Source organism: Phacochoerus africanus, chromosome 2 (assembly GCF_016906955.1).
Source record: "Phacochoerus africanus isolate WHEZ1 chromosome 2, ROS_Pafr_v1, whole genome shotgun sequence".
In the NCBI taxonomy this organism is placed as follows: domain Eukaryota; kingdom Metazoa; phylum Chordata; class Mammalia; order Artiodactyla; family Suidae; genus Phacochoerus; species Phacochoerus africanus.
In genome coordinates, this window is record NC_062545.1 from 253,162,902 (window position 1) to 253,177,083 (window position 14,182).

The 14,182-nt window shown below is 45.7% G+C and overlaps 1 protein-coding gene across 6 annotated transcripts in view; it reads left to right on the forward strand.

Moving 5' to 3' along the window:
* The window catches only part of PALM2AKAP2 (PALM2 and AKAP2 fusion), a 366,754-nt gene extending 359,825 nt beyond the window's left edge, over positions 1-6,929 (forward strand). For all 6 annotated transcript variants that reach the window (XM_047768121.1, XM_047768123.1, XM_047768124.1 and 3 more), the window contains one exon: positions 2,864-6,929. In XM_047768121.1, coding sequence (XP_047624077.1) covers positions 2,864-2,962 — 99 coding nt within the window. In that variant the 3' untranslated portion in view covers positions 2,963-6,929. The remainder of the gene's footprint in view (positions 1-2,863) is intronic.
* The last annotated feature ends 7,253 nt before the right edge of the window (positions 6,930-14,182 follow it).

Below are 14,182 nucleotides of genomic sequence, written 5' to 3' on the forward strand. Positions count from 1 at the left end.
TGTCCATTATATTTTTGTGACTAAGCTCCAGGAGGCAAGAAACTTTTTTTTTCTTTTCTTTTTCTTTTTTTTTAGTGGCTGCACCCATGACATATGGACGTTCCCAGGTCAGGGACTGAATCCTGCACTGCAGCTATAGCAATGCCAGATCCTTTAACCCATGGCGCTGGGCCAGGAATCAAACCTGCAGCTCTGCAGCCACCTAAGCCGTTGCAGTCGGATTCTTAACCCACTGCACCACAGCGGGAACTGTGGAAAGGAACTATTCTATCCTTAACATGAAGCTCTGTGCCCCACACTTAGCAGGAACCCGATCAATATCTGTAAGATGGATGAATAGATGGGTTGAAACAGGTTCCTGGAGAACAGAGTAAATTAAATTTATTCAGGATGATCGAGAATTAAAATAGGGCCTAAATAACAAGACAAAGGACATCCAAAGTGAATGGGGACTATTTTTTTCAGAACCTTAGTATATTTTTAGCTCTTACATAATAAACCTTTCAGTTTGTATCTCTCGTCCACTAGGCAAACATGGGACCATTTTACACAATGCAGAGCTCCTTGTAAAGAGCCTTCTGTTTGAGGATCACTTGATCATTTATAAAGCCCCATCACATGATGAGATGAGTATGTGGTTATTGCCCGAGAACTATACTAAATGCTGTGCCCTGGGAACTATACTAAATGCTGTGCCCTGGGAACTATGCTAAATGCTTCGTATACACTGCATCACTTATTCTTCAGGCCAGCTCGGTTCTGTAGGTTTTGTTATTCCTGTTTTACATATAAGAAAACTGAGGTGCAGGGTGACCAACTTTCTCAAGGTCATGTAGTTACTCGGATTTTGACTTAGACCCATCTGGACTTCAGAGTCTGCACTGCCTGCCTGAGAAAGCCTGCGAAAATAAGGCAGGTTCTGGACCATTTCACAGATAAATAAAGTTGAGACGCAAGATGCCATGAGCAACAGCAACATGTCCCAGGCACAGAGCTGGAAATAACGCTCAGGACTTGCAATTCCCATCCTGCTCTGCCTCCTGGTACCATATTACCAGGCATTGACCAGAAGACTTCTCTACCGGACTTGGAAGAGTGCTTTTCCTCCCACTGATTTCTTAGGTATTGACTGATCATGGTATGCTCACACACAGGACACTTTAGGACATGGCTTAGGTGTTTCCTGATGAGGGTTCCTTCAGGAGACATGACTGAATTGTGACCTACATGTCCTGTCCAGCCATGGACAGGGGGAGGCTTCTCAGAGGAAAAACACTGAAGCTCTGGGAAGTCCATTCATTTGTCAAGGGTGCAGAGAAGCAAGTTGAGGTGCCCTCCTCCTCCCTCCTAGACCTTTAATCTGCCCAGCATTTGTTTATGTCTGGGCTCCCATCACTACCCACATTGCCTTCCTTCTCTGGAGTTGCTAGCATCTCTGTCCCTTGCCAAAATGCTTGTTCTTAGAATACGCAAAGCCTTCATTCATTGCCTGTTGGTTGGATAACCAACCAGTGTTGGCTCTTCTAGACGTTACTTAAAAATCAGAAACTGCACATCCTAAGCTAATGCCACAATAATAACTGGTTGGCATGCATGGGTTTGCTTTTGGTGCATGATGAAATTGAGCCATTTCTGCTGTGTTGGCAACCTAAATGTCATTTATCTGGATGTTATCTGGATCAAACTCAAAGTGGTGCAGACTGGCTGAGGAGTCTTCTCTGGTGTCCACAGACTCTTCTAAGGAGCAGGAGGGGAGAGTGGCCTCACCCTGATGTTGGGAAGCCTATTTGTCCCTGATGTGTCACCCTTCATTTCCTTTATTAGCACCTGTGGCCCCAAAGTTACATCAAAATATTCAGATGGCTTCTTATTGGCCTGAGAAGCTGTTTTTCTTTTTACTTAATCCTTCTTTCAAGTTTAATTATAGCAAAATAGATTTTTTTTTTGGTCTTTTTGCTATTTCTTGGGCCACTCCCACGGCATATGGAGGTTCCCAGGCTAGGGGTCTAATCGGAGCTGTAGCCACCAGCCTACGCCAGAGCCACATCAACGCAGGATCTGAGCCACGTCTGCAACCTACACCACAGCTCACGGCAACGCCAGATCGTTAACCCACTGAGCAAGGGCAGGGACTGAACCCGCAACCTCATGGTTCCTAGTCGGATTCGTTAACCACTGCGCCACGACGGGAACTCCCGCAAAATAGATTTTTATGATACAAATGTGCTCACAGTTTATGTGGGTCCACAAAGCTTGTGAAATGAATCCACACTGGTTCAATTGTTTGGAATTATTTTCCGATCTGCTTGTTTATGAAGAAACTAAGACCATCCATAGCTGTACTGTCCGATATGGTAGCCATTAGTTCCATGAGGCTATTGAAATGAAAATTAATTGAAAGCAAAGATTTCGTTTCTCAGCCACTCTGGCCATATTCCAAGTGCTCAATAGCCCCATGTGGCTAGTGGCTGCCCTGTTGGATAGGGCAGATACAGAACGTTTCCAACCAGCTGTACCCATCTATAGCATGTAAAGATGCATTTTGTTATCTAGAAACTTGATGCAGAGTCAAGTCTAGTTCAAAGAAATGTGCAGAACATTTCAAGAAAATTGGATTTCTCTGTAATGAAAATGATGGGTCACAGAGCAGGGGAACTTTGGCTACGAGATGAATGCAAACCCAGAACCTCCCACCCCCCAACCCTTTACTTCCATGAGTCTCCTGTCTCTCAGTCTTACCAGATGCTTTGCCCTCTCATTAGATGCTGTTGGAGAGAGAAAGGAGGAAAGCAATAGAGAAGTTGGATTGGGTGCATAATTAACATCCATGAACTCTGCATAATTTCTTTCCCTCTCTCTTCAGGTCCTTGAGGCCACACGTGTTAATCGAAGAAAGAGCGCCTTGGCCTTGCGCTGGGAGGCGGGGATCTATGCCAACCAAGAAGAAGAGGACAATGAATAATCAACTTCTTTCCACCCCAGGAAGCTTCTTTGGTGCTTGGGTTCCCAAGAAACCAAGAAATCAACACATCGAAGCATTTTAATACAGTATTTATTAAAGTGCAAACAAACTCAGCAATCCTTGTGTAGACCAGACGCTGCAGTGTACAATGATGAACAATAAAGTGAAAGAAAAAAGTCCACCCATCAATTCGAACTCCCAGGAGTCAAAAGAGAAAGGATTTTTTTTGGGGGGGGAGGGGGCCCTCAAAGGATCGCCTGGGTTTAAACTGATCCACAGTTGATCCAAAAGGACAAAGAAGCTACAAGCAAATCGACGTGGTTGCTATGGGCAGAACCAAGACCAGCCTCGCTGGGTGACGAGGACAACCATGGACACAGAGCCATTTGGAGAGCCGCCGAGCTGGCGCCATCCACCCGGCAGAGACGTCCCCACGCCTACACCTGTTTCCCACCCATCACAGCATCAGAGGTGTTGGGCTAACTCCGTTTACTCCAGCAGCCATAAAATGAATCATGTTTCTCTCTTGATTTTTGCCCAGAAGAGGCAGTTATGATTCCATGTTTCTTCTTTAAGTGTTTTTAATTGGGCTCAATTGAGGATCACAATCCATATTTTGAAGACAATATTTCTTCACGTTGCAGACACAATCTGTTCTACATTAGGAGGTTGAGAAAGGGGGAGAAAGCCAAACCAAATGGATTCTTTTAGCTTTAGGATCTTGTCTGCTTAGGATATTGACAGAGCTGCAATTTATGAGAATACATTTTCACAATTCTGTTTCTTCCTATGAAAACTATATTTAGCGGGCAACGACTATTTTTGTGATGGGATGGGGGAATATATCCATGTATAAAACCTGTAACATTGGACAGCTTGGTTCAAGAGGGGAGGGGTATTTTTAGAGCGGCGGTAATTGGAGGGAAAAAAAAAAAGGCGAACTCTGCCTTTGAGAGGTAGATGACAAGACATAAAAAGGTGTTTATAACTATATTTTATATATAAATCGGACCTTCAAGGGAGTAGGAAGAATCATAGACTATTTTGGATCAATCAGAAAGGAAACAGTAAAGAAAGCTCATGAAAGGTAGAGAAGAAGGGAAGGAGGGAGAGTGGGATAAAAAGGAAGGGAGAGATATTATTTTTGATGAGCAACCAGTGTTTTTCAGGATGATACAGAGAAAAATATAGAATAGAAATTTAAGTGCAGGCTTAGGATGAGCTACAAATTCTAAAGACGGTGTATGTCTGTGTGTGCGTCTGTGTATTTGTGAGTATACACATGCCTTTGTGGGTTTGCATAAAGCATGTGTGTGCTCACAAGTAAGGATGTGTGTGTGTATGTGAGTGTGTGTGTGTGTGAGAGAGAGAGAGGATTAAAAATTCCAGAATGATCATGGGACAAGGATGTTCACTTATTTCCTCTGAAGCTCTTTGCCAGCATCAGGAATGAGTGAGAATTTCTTTTTTATGAAAAGGCTATAGAGGTTTCAAGCAGATGCAGTATTTGTAATATTAAGTTGACTTAACTCATGTGAACTTGCATGAGTCACAATGGCAAAGTTTTGGGCAGTTTTGTAGTTTGGCATTTAGAAAAGTACCATATTTATTCTCATGCTTCGTATTCCTGCTTAGTATACGCTAGAGGATGCCAGTTTTACTCTTTCTGTCATTTAAAGCAATATGATAAGGGTATTCAATCCTTGCATACCCTCAATTTCTGGATGAGAAAATTTTCAGTTCTGGAGAAGAGGAAAAAAAAAAAAAAACCCAAACTGACCAGCCTTCTTCTTTTTTCCCCACTTGTTTTAAAACTATAGGTTTTGAAAAAGCAATAAGTCAGACATTACTAAAATCCTTTTTTGTTTTTATATTATTTTGTAAGTGCTAATACGTTATCCTGACAAGTAGCAGTTCCACCTTGTACAGAGATATCATGCGCATTATTTTTGCTCCTTTCATTAGACGAGGGTCGACTTTAAAGGGAAGTTTATTCCTCAAGAAGTGGTGGACATAAAGTAGAAATGGAACTGTCTGAAAGCTTCCAAGGATCCTTTAAAACTGCCAAGGGAGCCTACAGTTTGAAGTCAAATTCTACAAATGGGTAGTTGGTGCTGTCTTTCAATAGTTCATTCTCCCGAACATTCTGAATGAATAAATCAACACAACATGCTATTGAGACTGGGGATATGAAACAATATGATTCCCCGTTGGGAATTCATTTGCAGGTGGGGGAGGCTGGCATGGGAACACACCTTCCCAGGAAAGTGAGATCAGTGTTAGATGAGGAGTCCTGACAGGTAAAACAGGGGGCACCCAGGAAGTATGCGTTGCCTGAAGGTTCTTCAGCGTTCCCAAGGCAGGCATAGGAATGGGACCAGATGGGGCAGCAGCTCCAGGGGACCCAGGGGCAGCTAGGATACCTTGGAGAACAGAATGGTTCTAGGGGTTGCACAAGAAAATGAGACACGGCTCAAGATTTCTGGACTACCCCTGGGTCTGGTAGTGACCATGGACTTGGTAACAGAGGAACTCCCCATCTTTTGCAAGAGGACACCGTCTTCAGGACGTCCCTGGAGTTTTTGGTTCTGTTTTGAAGGAAACCATGTATGCACCTTATACCTATGTTTGAGAAGAGAATGGGCGGCTGAAAAGAAAGCTTAGGAGGCCATGCAATTCCTGGACTCGCTTTAGAGGCGGACCAAGTGGTATCTGACTGCAGTTGATTGACCCAGCCACGCATATGACACAGAGTTGCAGAGCGGGGCTCCTTTGGTCCACACTCCAAATAGGAGCCCAATGCAGCGTTTCTGTGACCCTCCCACAGTCCCAAAGCCGTTTAACTGTGGCCCCTACATCTCCATCATTTGCTTGTTCCCTTCTGATGACCGTCCTCAATGTCCTCGCTCCACTCACTCATAATCCCGTTAAAATGTAAATTAATCCCCTTGGAAGAAGGGCCAGGTTTTCTCTGTGCTCTTGAGATTTTGTGTTTTTCTTTTTTTAGTCATTGGAGGAACCTTGGGCCACGGCTGTGTACATAGCACTGTGCTAGGCTCTTGGACCCCAAATGAACCCCTTTAACGTTGTGAAGAGGCAGCAGATCCTGGAGGAAAGTCATCTCTACCTACTCCATTGAGAAGAAGAGGCTGGTCCCCAACTTGGCCTCCGAGATGCTCGTCCCTGCCCCCAAATAGCACGCAAGCTTGTTAATCTCAACTAGAACAAATGTTTAGATTCTGTAGATGTTAAAAAGCTTTCCTGAAAGTATTCGATTCTGCAGTGTTTATAGATGCACACTTTCCTCCGGAATTAACTGCTGACATTCCTTGGCTTTCTCATCCAGAAATTATGGAAACAGGGTCTGTCAGTGGCAGGAGGCTGGGCTGTGTCCTACATGGATGACACAGTGCTATTTCCTCGCCTCTTTACACCCATGCATGCTGCCCACCCTAAAAATGACATATAAACAGTATATAGATCAATGTCCACACATGTACACAACACACACACGCACACACAAGGCGTAACAAACACTAAAACAGTGTTGACTCTTGTCTCTGAAGACAAATCAAACATTTTTTCCAACTAAAGAATGGATGTAATTAAACTATGTATTGAAAAAAAAAAAAATTAGCCTAAGTGTTTAGAGATGGTGACTATATCCAGTTTTAGTGACAGAACCAATTTCCTGAATTTTAAGCCTTCAGTGAGTGAGCTGCCAATTTTGATTTTGTGTTGCTCTTTACCCAAAGGACTTTTTAAATTTTTTTTTTCCTTTTTGGAGGAGGGGGGCAAAAAGCAGCAATACTGTGTTTGAGAATTCTACTCTGTATCTGGCTCTCCTGTGTACGTTAACCACTTAAATGTTATTATCCTGCTTCGGTTTTATAGTGATTGTGAGGCATTCGATGCAAGTATACAATTATTTTCTCATTAAAACCTGGTGTGTGTTGTGTTTTTGTAACTGATGGCTGCTTGTTCTGACTGTCGGGGAGGATGGAAGACTGAGCAGCCCGAGGGTGACAACATCTGTCTCTTGCACCTTTTGGAACCAAGAGAGCAGTACTAGCTGGCAGGGCACCCCTGGGACAGGCTGTTCTCAATGTCCCTTTTGCCATGTTATGTCCAGTCGCCCTGGCCAGACCCTGGAAACGCCGACGGGACCCACAGAAATGAGACAGGTGCTTCTCGATGAGGTAGGTAGACTCCAAGGTCCAAGAGGTGGTTGGGGCAAGCAGTAAGACCAACCGTAGAGCCCAAGATTTGCCTATGGCTCTTAAGCCCTAATTTTTATTATTTGTTCTATTCCCAGCACCTGTATTTGGCTCTCTGCAGAAGAGAGAACTTCAGACTTGCCAGAGAATATGAGATCACAGGTGAATCGGGAAGCTTCCTCCCCGGTTTCCTCCTGCCTTCCCTCCACTTCCTCACCTCCCCCAACCCCCAGTCCCCAGCCACTCCAGTCCATTCCACGTCTTAACCCCTGGACCTAATTGTGCCCAGACCTTCTGTTTCCTGCTCTTCCTTACCACCACTCTGCTTCCTGGGGTCTCCATTCCAGCTGCCTCTTTCTCCATCTCTCCCACTTAAACCATTTCCTCCAATCCCCCCCCCACCCCTCCCCACCTCACCACCCTATACCTCCCAGGATATCCAACCATATCCTCCTGTGATGAGCATCCATGGGCTTCTCTGTGGCATCTGCCAACCTCTGGGTGCCAAGAGTTCTGAATTTTGAGGGGAAGATGGGGTGGTGACAGATCCCTTTGAAAATTTGATCAAACTTGAACAATGAAGGGTAACATATATAACGCGCTAAGAATGTGACAGACACTTTCCATGATTTCCTTGAATGTAATCTATTTCTTACAACAACTCCATGCAGTGTTCTATTTTGATTCCCATTCCACGTATCAGGAAACAGATACCACGTAGCTCCTAAATATCAGCGCTTGAATTTGAACCTGGGCTTGGATGCAAGCCTCACTTGTAACTACTCTCCCCATGAAAATGCACCAGCAGCTTCACATTCAAGGTCCAGTAGACCTGAAGATGCATGTGGGTTGGAGGGACCTTGCCACACCTCCTCCCACTGTGCTCTCCAGGAGGAGGGCTCTAGTAGACCAAGGCCAAGGCCGTGACAGGGCTCAAGTCTTGGGGCAAAAGCCAGGTTTGGGTGGCAGCAGCAGAGAAGTTTCTTTATTCGAATGAACTCCCTCTGGGCTCTTTGCTTTGGGATTAGCTCTCCCAGGAGAGGGTGGGAGAAGACAGCCCAGGCACCCCTGTTGCCGAAAGGGAACCAGAGGCGACTGCAAATGGGGTGATGAAAATGTGCTAAAGTTAAATTGTGGTGAGCGTGGCGCAACTTTGCATTGGCTGGAAATCACGGAATTGTGCACTTAGAAATGAGTACATTTTAGGGTGTGTAAATTATACCACAACAAAGCTGTGGCAAAACCCAAGGGGATGAGGGAACAAAGGAACCAGAAGAGTCCAGGGCAAAGGAAACCCAGCCTCAAGTGGAGAGGAACTAGAGGAGTCAGGCCCACATGCGGCCACCAGCTCTGCAGCCAACCAGGAGGGCTTGCTGTCCTCCGGGTGCCCCTCTGGAGCCAGCAGCAGCTGAGTTGTGCCCAGGTGTGGACTCAGCATCCGGGTCCTCTTTCCATCCATCCCTGCTCACAGCTGGGGCATCACGCAATGTCAGGTGAGTCTAGCTTCACAGGACCAAGATTTGGCAGGTGGGGCTGCTGGGCACTCAGGCTGCTTAATGCAAGGGAGTGGGTGGCGGAGTCTGATGTAGTCAGACTAGAAAGAGTTTGCGGGGGGTGGTTCTTCCTGGGGAGGCTTTTCCTGAAAACCCACCAGTGGGAGGCATTAACCTGTCTTGAGCAGAGGGCAGGTACGCAGGACTTTTGCTCTGTGGGGAGCGGCAGCAGGCCTGTGGCCACTTCCCCCAGTTCATCTCCCCATTTTTATTGGCCGCAAAGAAACTATTGCAGGACACATGAGGCCGTGAGGTTACATTGGAGCATTGCTCCTTTTAGTTATGGGCTCCTTGGCCCACAAGAGTGTGGTGATTATAGCCCTTCCTGCATACAACCCACTCAAAATCCAGAATTGGGATGCTCGGGGGACAGAGAATAAATGGGGAGTTAAAAGGAAAGTTTCAAGAGGTTTTCAGTGACATCAAGGCAAAGAATGGGGCCTCAGGAAATATCTAGAGGTGCTACACCAGCAATTTCTAAATGTTACCCAAGCATTCACATGCTTTTTCTCAGAGAAGAGAAATGTTTGCATGATACAGACTTAAAACAAACAAAAAAATTCCACCAAGGAGTTCCCGTCCTGGCGCAGTGGTTAATGAATCTGACTAGGAACCATGAGGTTGCGGGTTCGATCCCTGGCCTTGCTCAGTGGGTTGAGGATCTGGCATTGCCTTGAGCTATTGCATAGGTCACAGGCACGGCTTGGATCCTGCATTGCTGTGGCTCTAGCATAGGCTGGTGGCTGTGGCTCTGATTTGACCCCTAGCCTGGGAACCTCCATATGCCGCGGGTGTGGCCCTAGAAAAGACCAAAAAAAAAAAAAAAAAAAAAATTCACCAAGCTATAGTCATCTCAGTGTCAGTTAACCTTGATGGGAGAATTACCCAGACATTTTGCTCCAAGTCCAGAGGCAATGGGACTCTGAACAACTGGAGTGGATCCGCTGGTCTCCCAGAGAAGTGAAGGCTTTTCCTTGCCTTCCCATTTAGACAACATTCAGCCTCTGCTCTGGTCTTCAGCTGGTAACGGTGATTTGCCTCTAAGGCACACTGCCAAACTTTTGAGCATACATCCTTGCCACTTGGCAGGGAAGGGGGGGTTTATTAAACACTGACCTAGCACCAAACCTAGAGTTTCTGGTGCAAAAGGGCTGGGGTGCAGCCCCCAAATTTTCTAACCAGTTTCCTGGAGATCCTGCTTCTGGTTCAAGGGACCTCTCTGAGAATTGCTGGTCTGGAAGGTAAGTAATGAACGGGGGCTGGGCCCTCTACTTATGTTTGAAAACTTGAGGAAGTGCAGGGTTTAAAAGCTGCTGAGACAGTCACTTGTGATTCTGGGCTGTCTTTGAATATTTTGGGGGGGGGAGGCTTTTCACATGTTTACTGAGCACAGCAACTCACCAGTTTGTGGGTCTTGGGTAAAGCAGGACCTGAACTTCATCCATACTCAGGTGAGGGGTCTGTGACCAGGGCTGAGCAGATTAAGAAGAAAGTATCTATGTTCAGGCTTTAACGTCAGGGTGAGATCAGGGCATTCATTAGAGCCTTGGGAGAAGGTCTCATCGTGCAGGCTGATAGCAATGTCGGGGCTCAGTAACACACATTTGTTTGTATAGCATGGTTGCATAATTTAAGATGAACTGCACTCAGCGGAAACGAATCTGACTAGGATCCATGAGGATGTAGGTTGGATCCCTGTCCTCGCTCAGTGGGTTAAGGATCCAGTATTGCCGTGAGCTGTGGTGTAGGTTGCAGACGAGGCTCGGATCTGGCATTGCTGTGGCTGTGGTGTTGGCTGGCAGCTGCAGCTCCGATTCAACCCCTAGCTTGGGAACCTCCACATGCCATGGGTGCGGCCCTAAAAAGACAAAAGAAAGATGAACTGCAAAGTGAGAGGTCATTCTGATCTGGTCTAGAATAGCATGTCTCAATTCTGACTCCACTTCTATCACCTGGAGAGCTTTAAAGTTTGCATTCAATTGGTGTGGGCTGGAGCCCAGGTAGTCACATAAATTAAAAGCACCCCAGCAGACTCTAACATGGAGTAAGCCTTGAGCATCACTGGCTGGTGCTGTTGCCTAGTCCTAAGGACACATTAGCATCATTCATTGCGGTTGTTTAAGCTATTGGTGCTTGGACCTCATCCCTAGATATTCTGATCACTTTATCTAATGAGGGTCCAAATATGGGTCTGCTTTAGCAGCTCCTTAGGTGTTTCTAATGTGTATCCAGGAGTTAAGAATATTTGCTGGTGGAGGAAGGTGTTTGCATTATGATCTGAGCCACTTCAGAAAGCTCTTGGGGGCAACATCAAAGTGAAATGAGTAAAGGTCCTTGAGGGGCTGAACTGGCCCAGCTTATTGGTCCCAGGAGACAGAGCCGTGTGTTGGTGACTGAAGGAGGGGCTTTGCAAAGGGGCTTTGTTGTTTATTCTCTGAAACGAACTCTCCTTCCTCTGGGAAGCCTCTAGCCTCTGGCTGACAGCAGCCCTAGCAGGTAAACCTTTTGGACCAACTGAGGGATAAAAGCCACAAGGGGGCGCCAGAGGCTGCTCTGACCTGTAGCAGGTGCACACAGAGTGAGAACCAGAGTGGACAAAGGCCAAAAAGACAAGATTATTTCTAGCAGATAAAGCTGTGGCCATTTCTCCCATTTATCCCGATAAGTGTTTGCCAATTTCCGTGGTGTAAATATCCCTAGGAGGGCTGACTTCAAGATGCCAACATTTAAACAACTGGTTCTCAAAATTCCTGAATATTCAAAACTACTGTGACTAGAAGACGTACAAGGTGACCTAGAGGTGTGGAGCTAGAGCCTAAATTAATAAGAGACTTCGTTGTCTGGGAATGGCTTTTATGAAACAGTCACAGCTGGTGGCAGTCAGAGATTCAGGATTCTGCCCATTTCTTCTGCTGATTATGATTAGCCCTTTTTGATACCCAACCCCCCCTGCCTAGGTCATGTGCCTACTCCTGTTGCCATGGTCTGTGACAGAGGAAGGGGAGGAAGAGATGTTGGGAAGACCAAATATGTGAAACAGCCAAGTTCATGTTGAAGACACTTTCCCAGTGTCTACGAGCAAGTTCGCTTTTAGTGTGTCTCTCTGATGTGTGCTCAACCTTGGGGATCCAGCAGGAAACTCATGTTTGGGTCTTTCAGTGGAACAGTTGATCATTTGCAACCTCGAGATCTGATTTCTGACTTACGGAGCTGCTATGAAGATTAAATAAGGGGCTTGGTGAATGGTTAGTACAGATGCGCTCAGAGTTCCCTTCTTTTATCTTTATTCCATTTGTTTTCTTCCAGTTTTATTGAGATTAAATTGCATACAGCATGGGTAAATGTTAAGGTGTACAGCATAATGATTTGACTTTATATCATGCAATAATTATCCCAAAAAGTTTATGGAACACCCATCATCTCCTACAGATACAAAATAAAAGAAAAAATTTTTTCCTTGTGATGAAAACCCTTAGAATTTACTCCCTGAACTCACATACCTAACATATATAGCAGTGTTAATTACATTTATCATTTGTACATTACATCCCTACTACTTGTTTATTTCTCTCCCTCACAAGGGCAGAATTCCCTTCCTTTAAAGCCCTGCATTCAGTCAGCAAATACTGAGTGCCTACTATGTCAAGCTGAGTATATAAGAAGACATTAAAATAAGGTTGGTTACAATGGTGTCAGCTAGGATTGGAGGAGCTTTCCTTAGCATTGGGACTGTAGGAACGAAGCTCTTCCAAGGTCAAGTAATGTTTCCACATATGCTTACTAAATAGAGTCACCCAGTGATCGCCTATACTGTCTTAGATGCTTTTAATTTTCCTTCTCCCTGGAGGACCCATACAATTGTGGTATAAATCTGGGCAAGGGAGAGATCTAAGCAATAGAAGTAAAAGCCAGAAAGATTCCAGAACTCACCAGTGGAGAGTCAAAGGATGCTAGGAGCTTGCAGACATTTAGGAATGGACTTCCCAAGACAAACATGAAGGCTACACAATCACCTCATCGGGAAGGGTGGGGTTCCTCTCGCGATTTTCACTGTTTTCCGTTTGACTTCAAGATGCTCACCTTTGCTTGCGAGTCTGAAATGTGGCCACTAGGTGGCAGTGGTCCCTAAAGTAAAAGCAGCTTCCTCAGGTAAGAGCCTTCCTGGGGAGTCAGGAGGACGGTTCCCACTCTTCACACTAGACAGGAAACCGTTAGGACTTACATAACAGCTACTCCAAAAACACCGCAATGAAAACACCACTTGCACAATCCGATATGGAGGGCAAATGCGGCTCTTCACTTACACCTCAGTGGAAAACTGACGGTTGCCACCAGGTGGCAGCAGACACCCACATGCTTCCGCCACTAATGGCCTATAGTTCTTAAGGGCTCGCTCTGCACCAGGCACTGTGCTGAGCAGTTTACAAGGATTATTTCCTTCAGTTTTTACAACACTCCTTCGAGGCACCTACTGTTGGTATAATCTCCATTTTACAAATGGGGAAATTCACACGCAGAGAATTCGAATACCTCGCTAAGCATCCAAGGACCCAGCGGTGGGAGGAGGATTCCCGCTCAGGCAGCCTGTGCTCTGAACTCCCAAACTTTCCTTCTCATGGACTTGATTCAATAGCACATCTACAGGTTTGGGTCACCTCTACTTTCTCTTAGTAGACCCTCTCCCCAGCACCAGCCAGTATCAAGGGGGAGATGGTAATATGACAGCCGAAAATTGGGCTTGTCTGTTACAGCGGTGAAGGGGTGGGGATGGGAATGGGGCATAGACAGTCTCTGTTAAAATGTGCAGCCACTGTCACTGAATGCCAACACAGCCGAAATTCTGGCTCTTTCCAAATGCTTCCCTGAGCTCATAGGCAAGTGGTCTGCCCTCTGAGTTATGGAAATCATAGAAAGAATCTCCAGCTTTCCAACCTGAAGCATCTGTTTTCCTCAACTTCTCCTCTTCACACTATGGAATCACCCTCACTCTTAGGTGTCTGTTGCTGTATTAGGTAAAGGCAGACTTTCAACAAAGGGACTCAATCATTAATTCAGTGACTGAAAGAAGATAAGAGTTTATTTCTCGCTCACATTAGAGTCCAAGGGGAGAAGGTTTGAGGACAGTTTATTTTTGTCTTTTTAGGGCCATACCTGCAGCATATGGAAGTTCCCGGGCTAGGGGTCAAATCAGAGCTACAGCTGCCGGCCTATACCACAGCCACAGCAACGCAGGATCTGAGCTGCGTCTGCAACCTACACCACAGCTCACGGCAACGCCGGATCCTTAACCCACTGAGCAAGGCCAGGGATCGAACCCACATCCTCACAGAGATTATATCAAATTCTTAACCTGCTGGGCCACAACAAGAACCCCAGTAGTTTGTTTTAAGCAGTCTTTTAGAGTCAAATCTTCTCCATCCTGTTTCTTGTCACCATCAGACCTATTGTCG